This window comes from Heptranchias perlo, chromosome 4, assembly GCF_035084215.1.
Source record: "Heptranchias perlo isolate sHepPer1 chromosome 4, sHepPer1.hap1, whole genome shotgun sequence".
Lineage (NCBI taxonomy): Eukaryota > Metazoa > Chordata > Chondrichthyes > Hexanchiformes > Hexanchidae > Heptranchias > Heptranchias perlo.
Window position 1 is genome coordinate 108,421,617 of NC_090328.1, and position 18,135 is coordinate 108,439,751.

The 18,135-nt window shown below is 41.5% G+C and overlaps 1 protein-coding gene across 10 annotated transcripts in view; it reads right to left on the minus strand.

Annotated features, from left to right (window-relative positions):
• adgrl3.1 (adhesion G protein-coupled receptor L3.1) overlaps positions 1–18,135 on the minus strand; it is a 602,649-nt gene that overhangs the window by 65,428 nt on the left and 519,086 nt on the right. For all 10 annotated transcript variants that reach the window (XM_067983447.1, XM_067983448.1, XM_067983439.1 and 7 more), the window contains 4 exons: positions 17,349–17,471; positions 15,133–15,338; positions 12,438–12,611; positions 4,928–5,137 (listed from right to left, as the gene is read on the minus strand). In XM_067983447.1, coding sequence (XP_067839548.1) covers positions 4,928–5,137; positions 12,438–12,611; positions 15,133–15,338; positions 17,349–17,471 — 713 coding nt within the window. The remainder of the gene's footprint in view (positions 1–4,927; positions 5,138–12,437; positions 12,612–15,132; positions 15,339–17,348; positions 17,472–18,135) is intronic.

Here is an 18,135-nt window from a genome sequence, read left to right on the forward strand (position 1 = left end):
AAAGTGGGTCCTACAATGCGCAGGGGATCTGTTCCACCAGGTTACTTGCCAGGAAGTGATATTGAAAGTGACCCCGTATTGTTCTGCCATTTTATCTTTCGGACAACTAAGGCTTTATTTTCTGCACAAGAAAAGAACAGACTGCATAATAATAGTAACAGTGAATTCATTTTATTAAGAAATGAAGTGCTGTGAGCACCTACGTTTTGCTGCTGTGCTTGTTCTTTCTGTGTTGTGAATTTTTCCATGCCAAGTATAGATATGCCCAAACCCCACGTTGCCATAGTTGAATGAGTAGCAGTGGCAGATGGCCCTATACCTAACTATGAAGCTGTGAAGGATACAGAAGGCTTGCTACCTATGCCAGTATATAACCCTGAAGGAACTGAATTACTGCCAGGGCTTTCTGATGACTTGAGCTCAGTATTTTCAAAGACAGCACTTACCGTCACTAGTGCTGCTACCAAGTGAGTGAACTGGCTCCTCCTGTGTAACTCCACATATGCCATTGGTGGTGGGCAGCTCCCCAGGTGCCACTGATCCGCATGAGCATAAAACACTGGGCGTTGGTAAGGCCTGTAATGCTAAATATAAGTATAGTGCCTGCTGAGCCTTGTGTGCTCTTGAACTCCCTCTCTGCCTCATTCACCATTACTATTTACCAGGCAAGCTCTAGTCATAGTAAGAAAACACCAGTTCTAATCACTGCTCACCAACTATCCATAACTCTTGGCATTCATAATCCTCGCTTATCCCAGGAATTTCATCAAGCATTCAACTTTTGATGTGCAACACAATTGCTCGTTTGTGAACTTTAACTATTTCAAAAGGTCCTCATAGCTGCATATATTGAAGAGTGTTAAAGTTGGTCATGACAGCCTCTTGGAATTTGGCACAAAAATTCCACTGGTCAATGGAAAGGAAAACCGAGCAGGGTGTATAATGGGTGGCCAATCTGCTACTGCTAGCTTTCTGTCACTGCCGAAAGTTAAAATCAGCCTTCAAGTCTCCACTGCAACTGGCACTAGTGTCGCCACATGGTAGATGCAATGCAAACAACTAACGCTCCGTGACACCACTCAAGTACGAGATAGAAGTTCAAATTGGGGTGTTCGGCTGTTTCAATTTATCAAAACACTTTCCAATGTCGCATGCAAGGAGGCAAATGGCTCAATACAGCCCTGCTGTAGGAATAGCTTCCTTTGGAAAGTATGCCGATTAAGGTTGGTCACATTTTGGAATTTCTGACTTTTTTTTTCCTCATAAGAAGAACTGCGGTATTGATTTAAGTTTAAGAGTAATGTTTTGAAACAAAATTAATTTGCACAGGTTTAAAAAGGTCACAGGCACTGAAACATGTGTACTGATGCCAGACAGACCAGTTTATAGAATATGCAACTGATGCATTGAGGCTCAATAGTCTCATCCCAAGTCCATTAGCTAGGATAGCCCCCATTTACCTTGAGGGCAGCAGCAACAGCAACTTGCCTTTATATAGTGCCTTTAACGTAGTAAAACACTTAACAAAGGTGTAATTAAAAAAAGGCATAGATGAGGGTTTCAGCAGCCGATGAGCTGCGCTAGGAGCAGAGATGGCCGATGTTACAGAGGTGGAAATAGGCGGTCTTTGTGATGGAGAGGATATGGAATCAGAAGCACAGCTCAAGGTCAAATAGGACACAGAGGTTGCTAACAGTCTGGTGTGGTCTGAGATAGAGTCCGGGGAGGTGGATGGATTTGTTGTCAACGGTACAGAGAATGTGGTGGGGGCCAAAAATAATGGTTTTGGTATTCTGAATGCTGGACAAGCAGTCTGACAACACAGAGCCAGTGGACAGAGGTCAAGAGAGAGGTGGTGGAGATATAGAGCTGGGTGTCATCTACGTACAAGTGGAAGCTGATCCCATGTCTGGACAAAGCAGGGAAGACTCTGGAGGAGGACAGTGTTGTTGACCATGTCAAAGGCTGCACAGAAGAGGAGATGGATGAGGAGGGATAATGCATTGTTTGTGACTTCAGTTAGGGCTGTTTTGGTGCTGTGGGATTGGCAGAAACTTAGAACACAGGAGCAGCAGTAGGCCATTCGGCCTTTTGAGCCTAAATTCCAACCTAAAATACAGAATTGCAGGAGAGATGGAGAGATTTGGGGAACGGCAACACTTTGGAGAGGAAAGGGAGGTCGGAGATAGTGCATTAGTTGGTAAGGACAGAGGGGCCAAGGGCGTTTTTTTTTTAGGTGGGGAGATGACAACTGTTTTGAAAGAGCGTGTCTGACGAGAGGGAACCATTTACAATGTCAGCCAGCATGGGGGCCAGCAAGGAAAGTTGTGTCATCAGAGGTTTCGTGGTAATGGGGTCAAGGGAGCAGGAGGTGGATCTTATGGATGTGATGAGCTCAGAAAGGGCATGGGGGAGTTGAGAGGGAAACTAGAGAGATGGGGTTCGGGGCTAGGTCAGGGAGGAGCCCGGGTTGGGGGGGTGGGGGAAGGGAAGTGGAGGAAGCAGCAGTCAGTTGAATGGATGGTCTCCATCTTGGTGACAAAGAATTCTATGAGCTCCTCACATTTTTTAAAAAAAAGAGGTGAAGGTGGAGGGGACAGGGGAAAGGGGTTTATGGATATGGTTGTTAGTGGAGAAATGGGGGTTATTTTTGTTTTCCAGGATGATTCCAGAGTGGTTTTGGCTGAGAAAAGTGAGGCCCAGTAGAGTTTGACGTGGTCCAGCAGCAGACATCCTCTTTAACCTCACACTCTGAGGGGAGAGGAGAGGTGGCGAGTAAATCACGACAGGGAGGAAATCAGTGTCTTAGTCCTCACTCAGGCTGGGGACACAGAGACAAAAAGCACTTTCTGCGACCTCCCTTTCCTCTCCAAGGTGTTGTCGCTTCCCAAAATCTGTGCCCATCTCTCACACAATTCCCTATTTTAATCGTTCCAATCGGGATTCTGCCACCGGGCAGACAGGTTTTGGACAGATGATTAATAGACACAGACCTTGTTTCAGAGCTAAGTGGAACTCGCTTTGACTGTTACTCTGCATGTTCAAATGGTCTCTTTTAAAAAAAAAAGCAACTTCAAAATTCATATCTGGCTTCGTCTCGCCATGTTTCAGCCCATATTCAACCAAGGCAAGACCCTAAACTTGTAACAATCCGTTAAAGTTGCCTACACTCAGCCCTTCATCAAAGACAATAGGTGGAATGCCAATCTCTCTTTCATTGGCCCTGTACCAAGAGTGGAGAATTCCTATGCGAGAGTCAAGAATGGTGGTGGTTGGGTCTTTTTCAGGGTGTCAGGCAGTGACTAGTGGGGTACCGCAGGGATCAGTGCTTGGGCCCCAGCTATTCACAACATATTTCAATGATTTGGATGAGGGAATCAAATGTAATGTTTCCAAGTTTGCTGATGACACAAAACTAGGTGAGATCGTGAGTTGTGAGGAGGATGCAAAGAGGCTTCAAGGCGATTTAGACAAGTTGAGTGAGTGGGCAAATACATGGCAGATTCAGTATAATGTGGATAAATGTGAAGTTATCCACTTCAGAAGGAAAAACAGAAAGGCAGAGTATTATTTAAATGGAGATAGATTGGGGAATGTTGATGTACAAAGGGACCTGGGTGTCCTTGTACACCAGTCACTGAAAGAAAACATGCAGGTGCAACAAGCAGTTAGGAAGGCAAATGGTATGTTGGCCTTCATTGCAAGAGGATTTGAGTACAGGAGCAAGGATGTCTTACTGCAGTTATACAGGGACTTGGTGTGACCACACCTGGAGTATTGTGTGCAGTTTTGGTCGCCTTACTAAAGAAAGGATATACTTGCCATAGAGGGAGTGCAGCAAAGGTTCACCAAACTGATTCCTGGGATGGCAGGACTGACATATGAGGAGAGATTGGGTCGACTCGGCCTGTATTCACTTGAGTTTAGATGAGAGGGGATCTCATTGAAACATATAAAATTCTGACAGGGCTAGACAGACTGGATGCAGGGAGGATGTTTCCCCTGGCTGGTGGGTCCAGAATGAGGGGTCACAGACTCAGGATACGGGGTAGGACATTTAGGACTGAGATGAGGAGAAATTTCTTCACTCAGAGGGTGGTGAACCTGTGGAATTCTCTACCACAGAAGGCCGTGGAGGCCAAGTCACTGAATATATTTAGGAAGGAGCTGGATAGATTTCTAGACACAAAAGGCATCAAGGGATATGGGGAGAGAGCGGGAATATGGTATTGAGTTCGAGGATCAGCCATGATCATATTGAATGGCGGAGCAGGCTCGAAGGGCCGAATGGCCTACTCCTGCTCCTATTTTCTATGTTGCTAAGGGGACAGCTGATATCGGGCAGAGGCCTAGCATGCACAGGGTCTCAAATGAGTTGTATGAGGGTGAGGATCTAAGTAGGTACCACCATTACTGCAATAATTGTTCATCATAAATAAATTGGCATAGCATTCCTCACAAAATAATAAAAATGTCTCAGAGTACTTTACAAGGCAGAAAAGCATGAAAAAGGAAGGAAAAATCCTACCAATGCCTCCCAACAACGATTCTCTTTAACTATTAGATTTGACCTGTTCCCCGAAAATTTTCTTCGGGTTTAATCCCAGGTCCGTTGTGAGTTTGTTAATCTTGGTCAGGTTGGTAGTAGAGCCACTAAAATTGACCTTAGTGCTGCTTTTGACTAGAGAGGAGAGTAACTGACCAGAGTTCAGTCATTCTCAAAGTTCACTTGTGAAGAATGACAACCTGGATGTGGTATCAGTGGGCCTCGTCATTTGAAGAAACTCAAATTGTCCTCAACTATGTGAGACAAAGCAAATTGTATTGAACAGGCATTTATAGTGCCCTGAATTATTTAATTTTTAAAAAAATGTCCCACAGGATTGCTAACTTAAGTGTATCACACACAACAATTAAACATGCTCACCGGTTGATCTGTACGATTGATCCCAATTAGGAAAAGCAACTCGGCCACGAATAGGCTGATGCAGAGGTTTTTGTGAATGGTGTTTCGATCACTCTGAAGTCCGTGAAAGAAACAAAAAGTGAAGATGCAGATCAGCAGACAGACAAGTGATATCAGGATACCGACCCAGGTAATAACCTCCAGCAGCAGTTCATGGACAGGGTCACTAAACTGGGAACACAATAAGGAAATTATCAGTCAGCAGACAAGTGTTAGTTAATCTATAATTCACATTAGGCTATTCCTACTGTGGCCTGGCAGGATAGGCTGTGCCAATAAGTTATCAGCCTCAAACCATTACTGTTAGCTTTGATTGCAGGAAATAATTTTCAAAACAAGGCACATACCCTTTAACACACTTCCTTCATTGAAATAAGTCAGTATGCTTTATGTAAGCATGTGCTGCACAAATTGCAAAGATCATGTGACAATGACAAGGTGGCAATTTACACCTCACTAAAGACCACCAATGAGTTAAAATTGCCAATTTTCATTTTTTTAAATTAAGATTTCAACTTCTGTTTGTAAGAAAGAACTTTCATTTTCATAGCACCTTCTCATTCCCTCAGGATGTCCCAAAACACCTTACCACCAATGAATTACTTTTAAAGTGCAGTCATTGTGGGACTTCCTGGAACCGAGCACATTTAATAACATAACAACAAACAGCAATTTTTTTTGGTGGTTTTGGTTGAGTGAGCAAAGTTGGTCACGACACAGGAAAACTTCCTGCTCTTCTTCAAATAGTGCCATGGGATCTTTTATGCCCATCTCAACTGGTATATAGGGTCTAGGTTTATCATCTCGCCCAAAAGATCTTTGACAATGCAGCACTCCATCAGTACTGTAATTTAGTCTCAGCCTAGATTACATACCCTAGTCCATAGTGGGGCTTGAGCACGCAAGCATCTGTCTCAGGGGCTACCAGTTGAACTAAACTGACATTATAGCTATAGTGAGCTTGACAGTAATCTTGTAGATTAGCTGTTTGCAGCAGCCTATAGGAAAATGCAAGGAGCAACTAGGTTCAATGCATTAAAATCATAGAAATTTATGGCACTGAAGGAGGCCGTTCGGCCCATCTTGTCTGTGCCAGCCGAAAAAGAGCTATCCAGCCTAATCCCACTTTCCAGCTCTTGGTCCGTAACCTTGTAGGTTACAGCACCTCAAGTGCATATCCAAGTTTTTTTTAAACACAATGAGGGCTTCTGCCTCGACCACCCTTTCGGGCAGTGAGTTCCAGAGCCCAATCACCCTGAGTGAAAAAGTTTCTAATTCCCTTCTAATCCTTCTGCCAATCACTTTAAATCTATACCCCCTGGTTATTGACCTCTCTGCTAAGGGAAGCAGGTCCTTCCTACCCATTCTATCTAGGCCAGTCATAATTTTATATACCTCAATTAAATCTCCCCTCAGCCTCCTTTGTTCCAAAGAAAACAACCCCAGCCTTTCCAATCTTTCCTCATAGCTAAAATTCTCCAGTCCTGGCAACATCCTCGTAAATCTCCTCTGTACCCTCTCGAGTGCAATCACATCTTCCCTGTAATGTGGTGGCCAGAACTGTACGCAGCACTCTAGCTGTGGCCTAACTAGTGTTTAAGACAGTTCTAGCATAACCTCCCTGCTCTTATATTCTATGCCTCGGCTAATAAAGCAAAGTATCCCGTATGCCCTCTTAACCACCTTATATACCTGTCTTGCTATCTTCAGGGATCTGTGGACATGCACTCCAAGGTCCTCTGTTCCTCTATAACCTCTTAGTATCCTCCCATTTATTGTGTACTCCCTTGCATTGTTTGCCCTCCCAAAATGCATTACCTCACACTTCTCTGGGTTGAATTCCATTTGCCACTTTTCTGCCCACCTGACCAGTCCTTTGATATCTTTCTGCAGTCTACAGCTTTCCTCCTCACTATCAACCACACAGCCAATTTTTGTATCATCTGCAAATTTCTTAATCATGCCCCCTACATTTAAGTCTAAATCATTAATACATATCACAAAAAGCAAGGCACCTAGTACTGAGCCCTGCGTTTCTCCACTGGAAACAACCTTCCAGTCACAAAAACACTTGTCGACCATTACCCTTTGCTCCTGCCACTGAGCCAATTTTGGATCCAACTTGTCACTTTCCCTTGGATCCCATGGGCTTTTACTTTTCTGACCAGTCTGCCATGTGGGACCTTGTCAAAAGTCTTGCTAAAATCCATGTACACTGCCTTTAGTCATGGAGCATATGCCATTAACCACAAGACCACAGCATGAAAGTAAAAAACCAAAATAACTCAGCAAATCATTAAAAAAATAGCATAAAGTAACTCTGCTTCTCCAATGTGAGCCCAGAAAGGCAGACATTAATTCCCAAATAGTCCAATTGTTCCATCAAAATATCCATCTATTTACATAAATATCTCACACTTCAAATTTATTTTCATTGTTTCCTTTATAATCTGCATACGTGTATTTTATGCATAACCTTCCATAAAATGTTAGCACATATAATGTTGCATTCTACACTCTAATGGATATGGTTCACAATCAACAGGGCTCATATCCTTCTAGATTATCAAGCCAATTAAAAAATAGCCTGGTGGCAGATGAGGCAGGAATAAAATTACAGATGAGGTACACATCAAGTTTAGTTAAAATGCATTTGTTTAGATAAATCAGAATTTTGAAAAGCAATTTGACAAATTTGGATCATGGGGCTTGAACCTCTAAGTCACGGTCTACGTGTACAGTATTGTCTATTGGATGATTTGCACTGAGCCAAGGCGTCAGCCTTGGCTCAGTGGTAGCACGCCTGCCTCCAGGCCAAAAGATGTGGGTTCAATCCCCACTCCAGAGACTTGAGCATATTTTCTAAGCTGACAACTCAGTGCTGCACTGAGGGAGCGCTGTATTGTTGGAGGTGCCATCTTCATGATGAGATGATACACCGAGGCCCCGTCTGCTCTCTCAGATTGACATAAAATGTCCTATGGCACTATTCGAAGAATCGGAGGGAGTTCTCCCGGTTCCCTGGCCAACATTTATTCCTCAACCAACACCACCAAAACAGATTATATGGGCATGTATTTCATTGCTGTACCCAAACTTGCTGCAGTGTTTCCCTACATTACAACAGTGACTACACTTCAAAATACTACATTGGCTGTGAAGCATTTTGATGCAACATTAAAATGCAAATAGCCCAATGTCTCTAGACTTCTCATCAGTCGCTAGCAGCGAGTAAAAGGTAGGTATTGCCTTCACATTGTGCCTGGCTGGAATCCGTCCAATTTCCATGGTGATCCCCCACCATAACTCCGGCGGGAATTCGTTGGAGCCTCCAGGAAAATGTCGGAAACCTGCCTTTGGGAGTTTCCTGTTTGCCTTGCAAAGGGTGCGACCTCCTTCTGCCTCTTACAAAGCATCTCATGGCAAGGGAAGAAGTTGAAAGGGGGGGGGAAAGAGGAACGGACTCCCCATGCAAGACTGGGACCTGACATATTAGCGGAGAAAGGTGCGTGCAGTGAGATGAGGCATACCGACCTGCACAAGAGCAGACATGGGCCCCAACGACGGGATCCAGGTCAGGCAAGTGGCATGGACTGCCAAAGAAAATAATTTTAAAAGTTAAAAAAAATAATCGGGCCAGCCCTTCACTCAGGGGCCAGGGGGATCATGGTCAGGGGCAGCTGTGGGTGCGATTGGGAATCGCCCCCACTCCTTAACGGGGCAGAGGCTGAAGTCTCCAAGCACATGGGGCAAGTGGGTGCCAGAGATGGACTTGAAGTGGCGTTTGCACCCACCTGCCCATGTTAATTAGGTGCCCTCCCACTGGCCTTGCAAACTCTGACGGGGTCAGCACTGGAGAGCACTGACCCTTTAATTGCCGGGATTGGATCCCTTGGAATTTTGGCCCCAAGAAGATTTACATTCACCATCACACAAATTTAAAAAAAAATTTCAAATAGAAAGATTCCAAATGTGTGTTTTCCAAATGTTAAGAGATGAAAGGGCCGATCATTTATGAACGGACAGAATCTAACTCTCCGAGACTGTTGATTTGGATTGTGATTTTCAGTGATAGAGTTCAAACACAGCACCAGCTCACAGTTGTCTGCAACACCAATCTATTGCATAGAACAGGCCTGACAGCCCCAATCTGCCTGATTATATACACTAGACTCTCCCTGGCTGCTTTACAATTGTAAAATTATCCCATTATATCCTTTTGTAAACCACGTGGGATTATTCTGCACTAATGATATTCCAATAACCTCTCTCAAAGTCCTCCATCAATGTAATTTACTGCACCTACTTTTAAATGTCAATGATATGGTTTTCATTTTATTAAGACATAAAACAGTAACACATGGCTGAGAGCAAGTATAAGGAAGTATAAAGCTATAGTTTAATCCAGGGTTCCTAGGTGTCCATAAACCTTTCAAGTTTTCTCTTGTGGCTATGATGTAAGCTCTGAATCTCTGAAGTAAGCTTCAATCTTCCTAGCTGTTTCCAACCATCTGTAATCAAATATGTGTTCACTTGTTTTGCATTAAACAGGCAGTGTATGGAGCTGCATCAGCAGATGTTTTTTTTAATTATAATCTATCGCAGGCAGATCAGCAAAACTCCTGTAATTAGTGGAACGTTCGGAGCTCCAGTGCAAAGCTGTACTCCACCAGCATCATCGTGAGCTTTTTTAGATTATCAGCACATCAGTGAGTACACCCGCAACAGCATACGATGAGAGTCACCAGCCTCGGCACTTGTACTCAATCACAGCACTGCAAGGAACTCACCCAAGACCCAAAAAGCTCAATCTGCTGCAAACCTGATTACTTCAACAAACTGAATGCACTCAGGGCAAGCTGCATTCTGCCTGACTGGGAGTTCAATAACAGTGATAGGATTCTGGCAGGATATTACACATACCAGAGTTAGCAAGGAGGCGGCACTGCAACAGCTGCAGTCAATAAGTGATCAGTGCAACAGCTGCAAATTTGCTGTTGAAGACTGAACTGTATAACATTAAAGCTGTAGTTCGGCAAGTGCTATTAAACTCAAAGTTTGATTTGCTGCAGTGGATACATTAAGTACAATCATTTGGTGGTCGGTGTCACTTTGATTGGGTACTGATCTCGCCACGTCTTGAACCTATGTCTATGGGGCAGAGTGTAAAGAGTGCCACTACTTTTCTGCAGATTCAGATTGGTTCGCAGTCAATTATCAGGCAGGACCATATGTATTCTGTCACTTCTCTGTGAAGTTAACATTAGCAGAATGAAGCAGAGACAGTGCTGACTTCTCTCTTCCAACTGGATGCAACATTACAAGCTCCACATAGCTATACAGTTGAGAACACTTGACAGATGGTATTATTCGTAAGTAAAGCTATCAAAATGTTAAATTAGATTTAAAAGGTTTGAGGTTCATTTCAGCCAACTGGAAGCCTGCAAGGTACATATATACAGCGGAGAATAAAATGTTATTGCTGAGAACTAGGATAGAAATGCTAAGAAAAACTATAAAAACATGACAGTACAACATATGAACTGATTAAAACTCAGGCCTAACTAATTGCCAGAAACCAAGACCAAACAAGCTGCCTCAAACTCGACTGTATTGCTAGCAGTGCGTGCACAATAATGCCACTAAACCTGGATCCTTCAATGAGCTCAATCTGCAAGCACAGTGCAATGAAAATGTATAATGTCCTCAGAAATATATGGGAATGTACTTTTTTTTAATTAAAAAAAATAATCAAAGGAAAGGGTCAACGAATGCCAATTAAAGAACCTTTTTCCTTTTGTGGATCCTCAATAGGAAGGTGCAGTTAGTGACAGAGAAAAAAGAGGTGGGATGGGATAAAGTGAAAGGAACAAATCTTAAGAGATACTGTTCTGTGACTTCTCCATATTTGGAAGAATATGCAGAATGAGAGTAATTAAGTGAAATAATAATAAAAAAATACAAGGTTTTAAAGATTAAAGTTCACTTGAAGTTTTATTAACAAATTGAAATATTTCTGGACACATCTCTTTTTCTGGTCATGTATCAACAATGACACATGCACTTCACAGTCTGTGGGATTTACAGAATTTCACACAAAAACACACAACTGTGATTTAGTGTGTGTGAGAGAGAATTTTTTCAGATTGTTAGATGTTACTCCCTCACCCTCTTTAAAAAAAAAGTCCAGAAATCAGATGTTGCTGGTGTTAGATTACGACACAATAAAGTGTCTCAAAATACAAATGAAAATTATGAATAATTTCAGCATGCAAAACTATTGAATCAATGGGATAAAAAGTCTTTAACCAGACAGACAAAAAATGAATATCTTAATGTGGCTCAGGTTCAATCTGTGCGCTATAGAAATCAAGAAGGGATTAAATAAATCATGTGTGGAGAGAATGTGCATTCTACACTGGGTCTTCCTCAGTTCTTTGTGTATGGCGATGAAAAGGTCCAGCACGTGCTGATACCCTTCACATGTGTTATTCAATTTCCTTCACTTGGGGAGACAGTACATTCCCAAGATGCATCATCAAATATTTAATGTGTCTTCATTCTTGTTCAATGAATTTCCTTTCAGTGGTCCAGCAACAACAGGCACCTGGAGCCAGATGTATTGAGCTCCTCTGAAATAATAGAGCTATTTGACTTCCACAGTAGGCAAGCTTCAAGTACTTAGAGAATAAGACGTTGGGGCAGAAATCGCTTGCGAAATAATGGAGAGCTCAACAGCGCTCTCTGTTAGTGGCGAAATGGAGCAGCAAGTTCCAGCATTCGCACGTGCGCAGTGAAACGCAGAAATCCGGAACTTGCTCCTATCGATTCGTGGGCGATATGACAGCTTCGAATTAAAGGTATATCACACGCTGCATTCAGAGAAATCATTGAAAAAGTGCAAAATTGCTTATCTGTCCAGCTGGAAAGTAACTAACTGCGCCACAAAACAGGTATGCTTAAAAATACTTCATGATTTCCAAATAATTAAAAATTAACTTTTAAAAATGTGGAGTCTCATTATTCCTTGTTTTAATAGATTTTGGCCATTAAAAAAAATTTAAATTAAAAAATTAAAGTTTTTAAAAAAAAAATTCCCATCTGTCTCTTTTATTTAATTCAATTATTTCTTACCCTTTTTTTTCACTGTCAATTACTGTTTTTACATTGATTTTAATATTGTACCTTTCACTTTCTGCTTTAACTTTCCATGCCTGCAGAGACAGTGAACGCAGCTTGTCAAAAATGCTGCAATCTGATTGGTCGAGGGGAGAAATCGATCCTCTCACTTCTCCCAGCATCCTAGCTTCGCTTGAACTGACACTGGGCTCTTATCTGCTTCCTATTAGAGGAAGTGGTCAACGAAAAGACCACGGTAAGTTTGTGGGTTAGTATAAATCTATGGAGAGCTCCAGCAGTTGGTTCGCCGCTCCAAGCAATTTCTGCCCTATTATGTCCTGCAAGTCCTTACCTTGACGTCTTTGTGTGCCATGAGGACGGCAAAGTTTGTCAGATGATTGCAGGAGCACGTGGTGTGTGTCCTGTTTGACCCCAGCATTCTGCAGCCCTGCGTAGACCAATACCCCATCATTGTGCGCTTCGAGTAGCTCCAGAAGGAACAGTTTGGGTTAAAATTGTTTTGGAGCTGAAACAAAAAAATTATAAAACCTTTCAAACTGTGACAAGTACAATCTCTCCTCCCCACACCCCCAGCCAGTTCTTCAATACATCCATTCCCTTAGTCAAGAAGCAATCTGTTACGTGTCACATTTTCCATGTAGATACTATAAAATTCAGATTGCTATCAAGCACTTCACTATTACCAAATTAATTCTTTGGTTTTGATTAATTTGAACCCACAACTAAAATCAACTCTGCAACAACCATCTGCTTCATTTGCAATTCAGATGAGGCAATTTAACAGTTCCTGCCAATCGTGCATGACAGTGACCCCATTTGACTGTTAAAATGGCAATGTCCGCTGAACATTGTGAGAGAATTAATTTTAAGACGGTATCTCTGCCATCAGATCTCGATTTTAACAGGTTACATGGAGAGCACATTACTTTGTTGTATGCCTGTAACATTTTAATAAGAATGAACCAAAAAACAGCCAGTCCGGAATTAGAACGAGAAACCGCCAACTTCTTTGAAGGCATTACAGATAAAGTAGAATGGAACTTGCATTTGGCTTATTTAGAATTTCAGAAAGCTTTTGGCAAATTTCTACATGAAAAAAACTTCTAATTAAACTAAATGCCATGAATTCAGACTAAAGTATGGGGATGGTTAAAAGATAGGAGACCGATAATACTCATGAGAATTATGGCAGTGCGGGGGAAGATGTTGAGTGGAGTTCCACAGGGATCATTGCTGGTACCCCTTCTTGTTTCATATCTGCACAAATAGCCTGAATGCTCAAACCATTGGTAAGCCTGTCAAATCTGCAGACAACAGTAGAATGGGGTGAGCCTTGGGGACAGAGGACACAATTAATGGTTTGAAGGTGGGGGAGGGGGGGTCAGAATAGTTATACAATTGAGTAGACAAATCAATGCTATTAACAAAAAAATGACAAGTATACAATGCATGAAAAGCATTGGAACAGGGACAATGAGGTGTTTGTGACAGATAGCAAACTGTTAAGAGTTTTTTTATATACGTATTCACAATTTGACTATTATTCGCAAACAGCAGCAATCTTCCCCCTTAGAAATGGCTTGGGGTAACAATACATTTTCATTATCTAGGTGATATGTAAAAGTAATTAATAAAGCTGATAGAGTGCTTATATTATTATAGCCAAAGTAGTAGCGTACAATTGTCACGTTTTGGGATTTCTGACACTGCCTCCTTGTGAAGGATCTTTGTGTAATTTACATTAAATATTCTAATATCAAGTTAAATGTAGCTCTCAAGGGAATAGGACAGCGGAGCTGGGAAATCTAGATTAGCTCGCAGATCAAGGGGGAGATTATGAGACCTCCCACCTGGCAGAAACAGTGCCTCGATAAAATACGAGGAAGAACTTACCTATTCCCACCATCGCTGTGACCATTGCCAGAATAGGCAGCCCCAAGCGAACACACAGTTAATCAGGGTCCCATGACGTCAATAGCACCCCAATGCCATTTTAGGACTCAATTGGGCTTAAGGATGTCACTTGATTTTAACCTCTCCCAACGCACTGCTCCCGCCCAGCCTGGGAGGGGAAGCGGCAATGGGAGGTTAAAATTGACCCCACTGAGTCAGAACACCAATACAGTGGAATACTAATTCCAGATTTTTTTAAACTATCATTTAGACCAATCAAACAAAAAAAGGGACAGTTTACCTGAACTTTATCACCTACTGGAATATTTGTAAACTATGAACATCTGTTTGACGTGACAAAGTTGACAATATCACATTGCTCCTGTCAATTCAGGTTATATGGGAGGGAAGCTTTAAGCAATGCTAATGATACTGGAGAGATTCGTAAAAACTCATCAACATCCAAGCAAACAATTCTGAAGAAAATAAATACATGAATGCTTCAGAACCTGATTATGCTTTAAACATCTCTTCAGCTGTTAAAATAATCAATGGAACCGGACTACACCCAGATGGCTGGCTGCCCAATTGGACAACATTTTGCCATTGATTCTCAGTGTCTAAGCACTGAGGCAGCATCTTCTCTTCACTAGTCTGATGGTTTCCTATTGTAGACAACAGAAGTTCTGGACTCCTCGAGTCACTGAAAGGACACAGAGGCCAGGTTGGTTTTTGGAGAAATTTTACACATTTCAAGTGTTTCTTGGAAAATACAAGGCACAACACATCTTAATATATTTTGCCACAGTATCTTGCTTGTTCCTTTTTACTTTTGTGGACAAATGTTGACAGATCCACAGTATCTCAACATGATAGTCAAGATGTCATGAATATATTGAAATCAGCCCTGTATGTAGTGACAACCTACAGACTTTACATCTCATCCTACGGAAGGAACCCCATCATTCCACTATCTTGCAACATGTTCTATCAAGTGTGACGGTAATGACAGGTTTAATCTGCATATGAGGGATGCAGAGAAAGGCATAGACTTCAGTGGGTTGGGGTGGGATAGTCGAGGGAGACATATACAGAAAACAAATATAGACCAATGAGTCGATTTCCTCACTCACATCAGTATGTTTTAAGGTAAAAACCACAGGTGCTGCCAGGTAGATTCGGTTGCTTTCTTTGTTTATTGCCGCAGAGACGACCTGTGAGTTGACTATAACAGTATGATTAGTTGACATCGCCTCACTTCCTAGCTTGAAGCTGGCATTCTCCGTAGAAAGATAGCTTCCCAGATTATTGTAGAGGACAAAAGCCACTCTTATCTCACCTGCAACAAAGGGATAAGGCATATTATCTTTACTGACATTTCGAAAAATGGAAAGTGCAGCGATTATTTAAAGGTAGAGATTGAGAGAGTAATTGTGCCTTCCTGTAAGACTGAATGCAGTGCAGTTTACCCTTTCATGACCTGATGGTTCAGGAAAACTGTCTTTTCTCTGTCAGTATAAAATGTCGCATTATTAGATAATCTGATTTTCAGAGCCTAAAGATCTGTAAAGTCTGTGTTGCAGTACACTCAGAAAAGGAGCTTCCAGTCATGATGAGAAAAATGCTGGAACCAAATATCTGGTCTACACTTATTTCACTAATACACACAGATACAATATTTGGCTTCTGCTACATGTATTTATCATTTTCAAAGATGACATATCAGCAGCCATCCTTTGAGTACCACAGGACAATTTTGGCATGAAACAAAACTGCCTAACTGCGAGCTTTCAGTTCATTGAGAAAACCCTGAACAAAAATACTGTGAGGCCTCCACTATGCCTGCTGTTCCTCATATTCTATTTGACAATCTGTAGAAATTTAAAATAAATTGTCCCACAGACTTTCAACACTTAAGGCTTCTGATGGACTGAAAAATGAAATCCATGCTGAAGCACCGATATTTAGGCTTCATTTGCCTGTGTTAGTATTATAGGGTCATGTTTTCCTTTGAAGTTAAGTTTAATGAACAAGTAGATGTGAATAAATAAGAGGGAAAAATGGAAGGAAAGCAGTAATATACTTTTCTTTCATTGTTGATCAATATTCTTACGGGGTAAATTTTCACCTTAACGACCGAGGAGGATTGGCTGCTGCTTCTAGAACCTGCCTGATTTTCGTTCCGCTGCTATCAATGGAATAAAAATCAGGCAGGTTCTGTAACAGCCGGATGATCTGCTCCGCCAGATTACCGGCCAGTAAGTGAAGACAAAGATCTACCCCATGCTAAAATGTGTTAATGAAAATTAACCACTAAAAAGCTCATTTAGGCCTAGTTAAAGACCAATCATGAGAAACTCACGCTGATTTGCTCAAGGGATTGATGTAGAAATTGAATTATGGACTCATATTCAGACTTGTGAGTTAGCTATGTGAATGAAGGACAACATTGTAATGCATCTGTGCAGTTAATACTGTCTAAAATAATCTAGATATATCAAACTGTCCAATAAAAACACAACAATGCTACAGGTAATTCAGATGTCAGTATTTTATTAAGCATAAATTGCAGCTTTTATGTGTTCAGTACTCAAACTTCAATTATAGTTTGTTTGAAGGAAATATAGAAATGAATCAATTGCAACAATGTGTCAGACTAAAGATAAGATTCTGTGATATGATTCAGTGATGTACTGATTATACCAAATCTGATAGAATTTCACAACATTTCAAAACCATTAATTCTTACAAATAAATAACACATTTTAAGCTATGCCAAACATAGTAGAGAAGCTATAATTCAACCTATAAAGCATTAGGGAACATTTTATTTTCATGGAATAAAGGAAATATATGCTACAGGGTTTATTGAGTAAATTGAGGAGTTATAACTAGCAGCCTTGAATAAATTGGTAAAAATCCCATTTCTTTGCCCTCCACCCCCACATTTGGCTTTTGAGCATGTACTGAGGGAATGTTGCCTCAGTTTAAAGCAAGTCTGTGATTTGCTAAAAATATATGGGTGTTATGAAATAAAATAGTACCAGTGCCAACACCTGTAGCAAGGTTGGCAATGGGATGACAGCATGGTATCTCTGATAACATGATCTTCCGTTACTGACAGGGTCCTTTTCTACATCCCCAATGTGCACACTCTGTCCAGTTCTCCTTTAGCAAGCTGCAGATTTGGAGAGGTGAGGGCATCTCTCCCTCCTTGTGCTTTGACTCTGCTCATTACCTTCTTCAAGTCAGTCCGGACTGAGGCATGTGGATAATCAAAGCCACAAACCCACACCATATGATTCTATGACACCTCGTATTTCAAGTTAACGATTTCAATTTAACTTACCATTACGGCCATTCTTTTTCAGAGTACTTGCTGAAAGCTGAATGGAGTTCCCATTTATTCCATTTTGTGGAAATTGCAGATCCTCCAATGTTCCATCTGTGCTCAAGCGGGCAACCTCCAACACTGTTATCCCCAAGAGAGAACAAAACAAGCAATTTTTTGAAACGTTAACTGTTTCTTTCTCCACAGATGCTGCCTGACTTGCTGAGCTTCTCCAGCGTTTTCTGTTTTTATTATAAGCATTTAGTATTGTGGCAACCAGACATTTTGAACATCAACGACAACACACTAAAGATCTATGTGTATGCGTTTCCACATTAAGGTTTCCTGCAACTCAAAACATGTTCTCAATGGGAGGCCATGTGTTGAACCAAAATTTAGAAATCCTGATTAAAAGGGATGTTTTCTAATTCTTGCTGGTTTTGGACATGTCTTCACTATTGTCGTGCAAGATGTGAAGTTCAGGCAGTCCAATTGTTACCCTCCCTGCTCATGTGCGGTGCAATTTTAAAAATTAGACCAAGAAGTTTTTCTTCTACTTGATTTCATCCATGGTGACACAAGGGTTAGGACGCCAGTGTAACCACGGTGGCTCGGCAGATCGAGCCATATGCAGATTGCCTGGTATGATTTTAAACAAGGCCAATGCGTGGCAATGAGAATTTGATTGAACTGTATTTTGAAAGGTCTTTTTGAGCAAACACATTATAAAGTGGTGGAACATGTAACGTTCAGGCTTCACATGTTCCACTATTGTATAATAAATTTGCTCAAAACACAAAGCCAC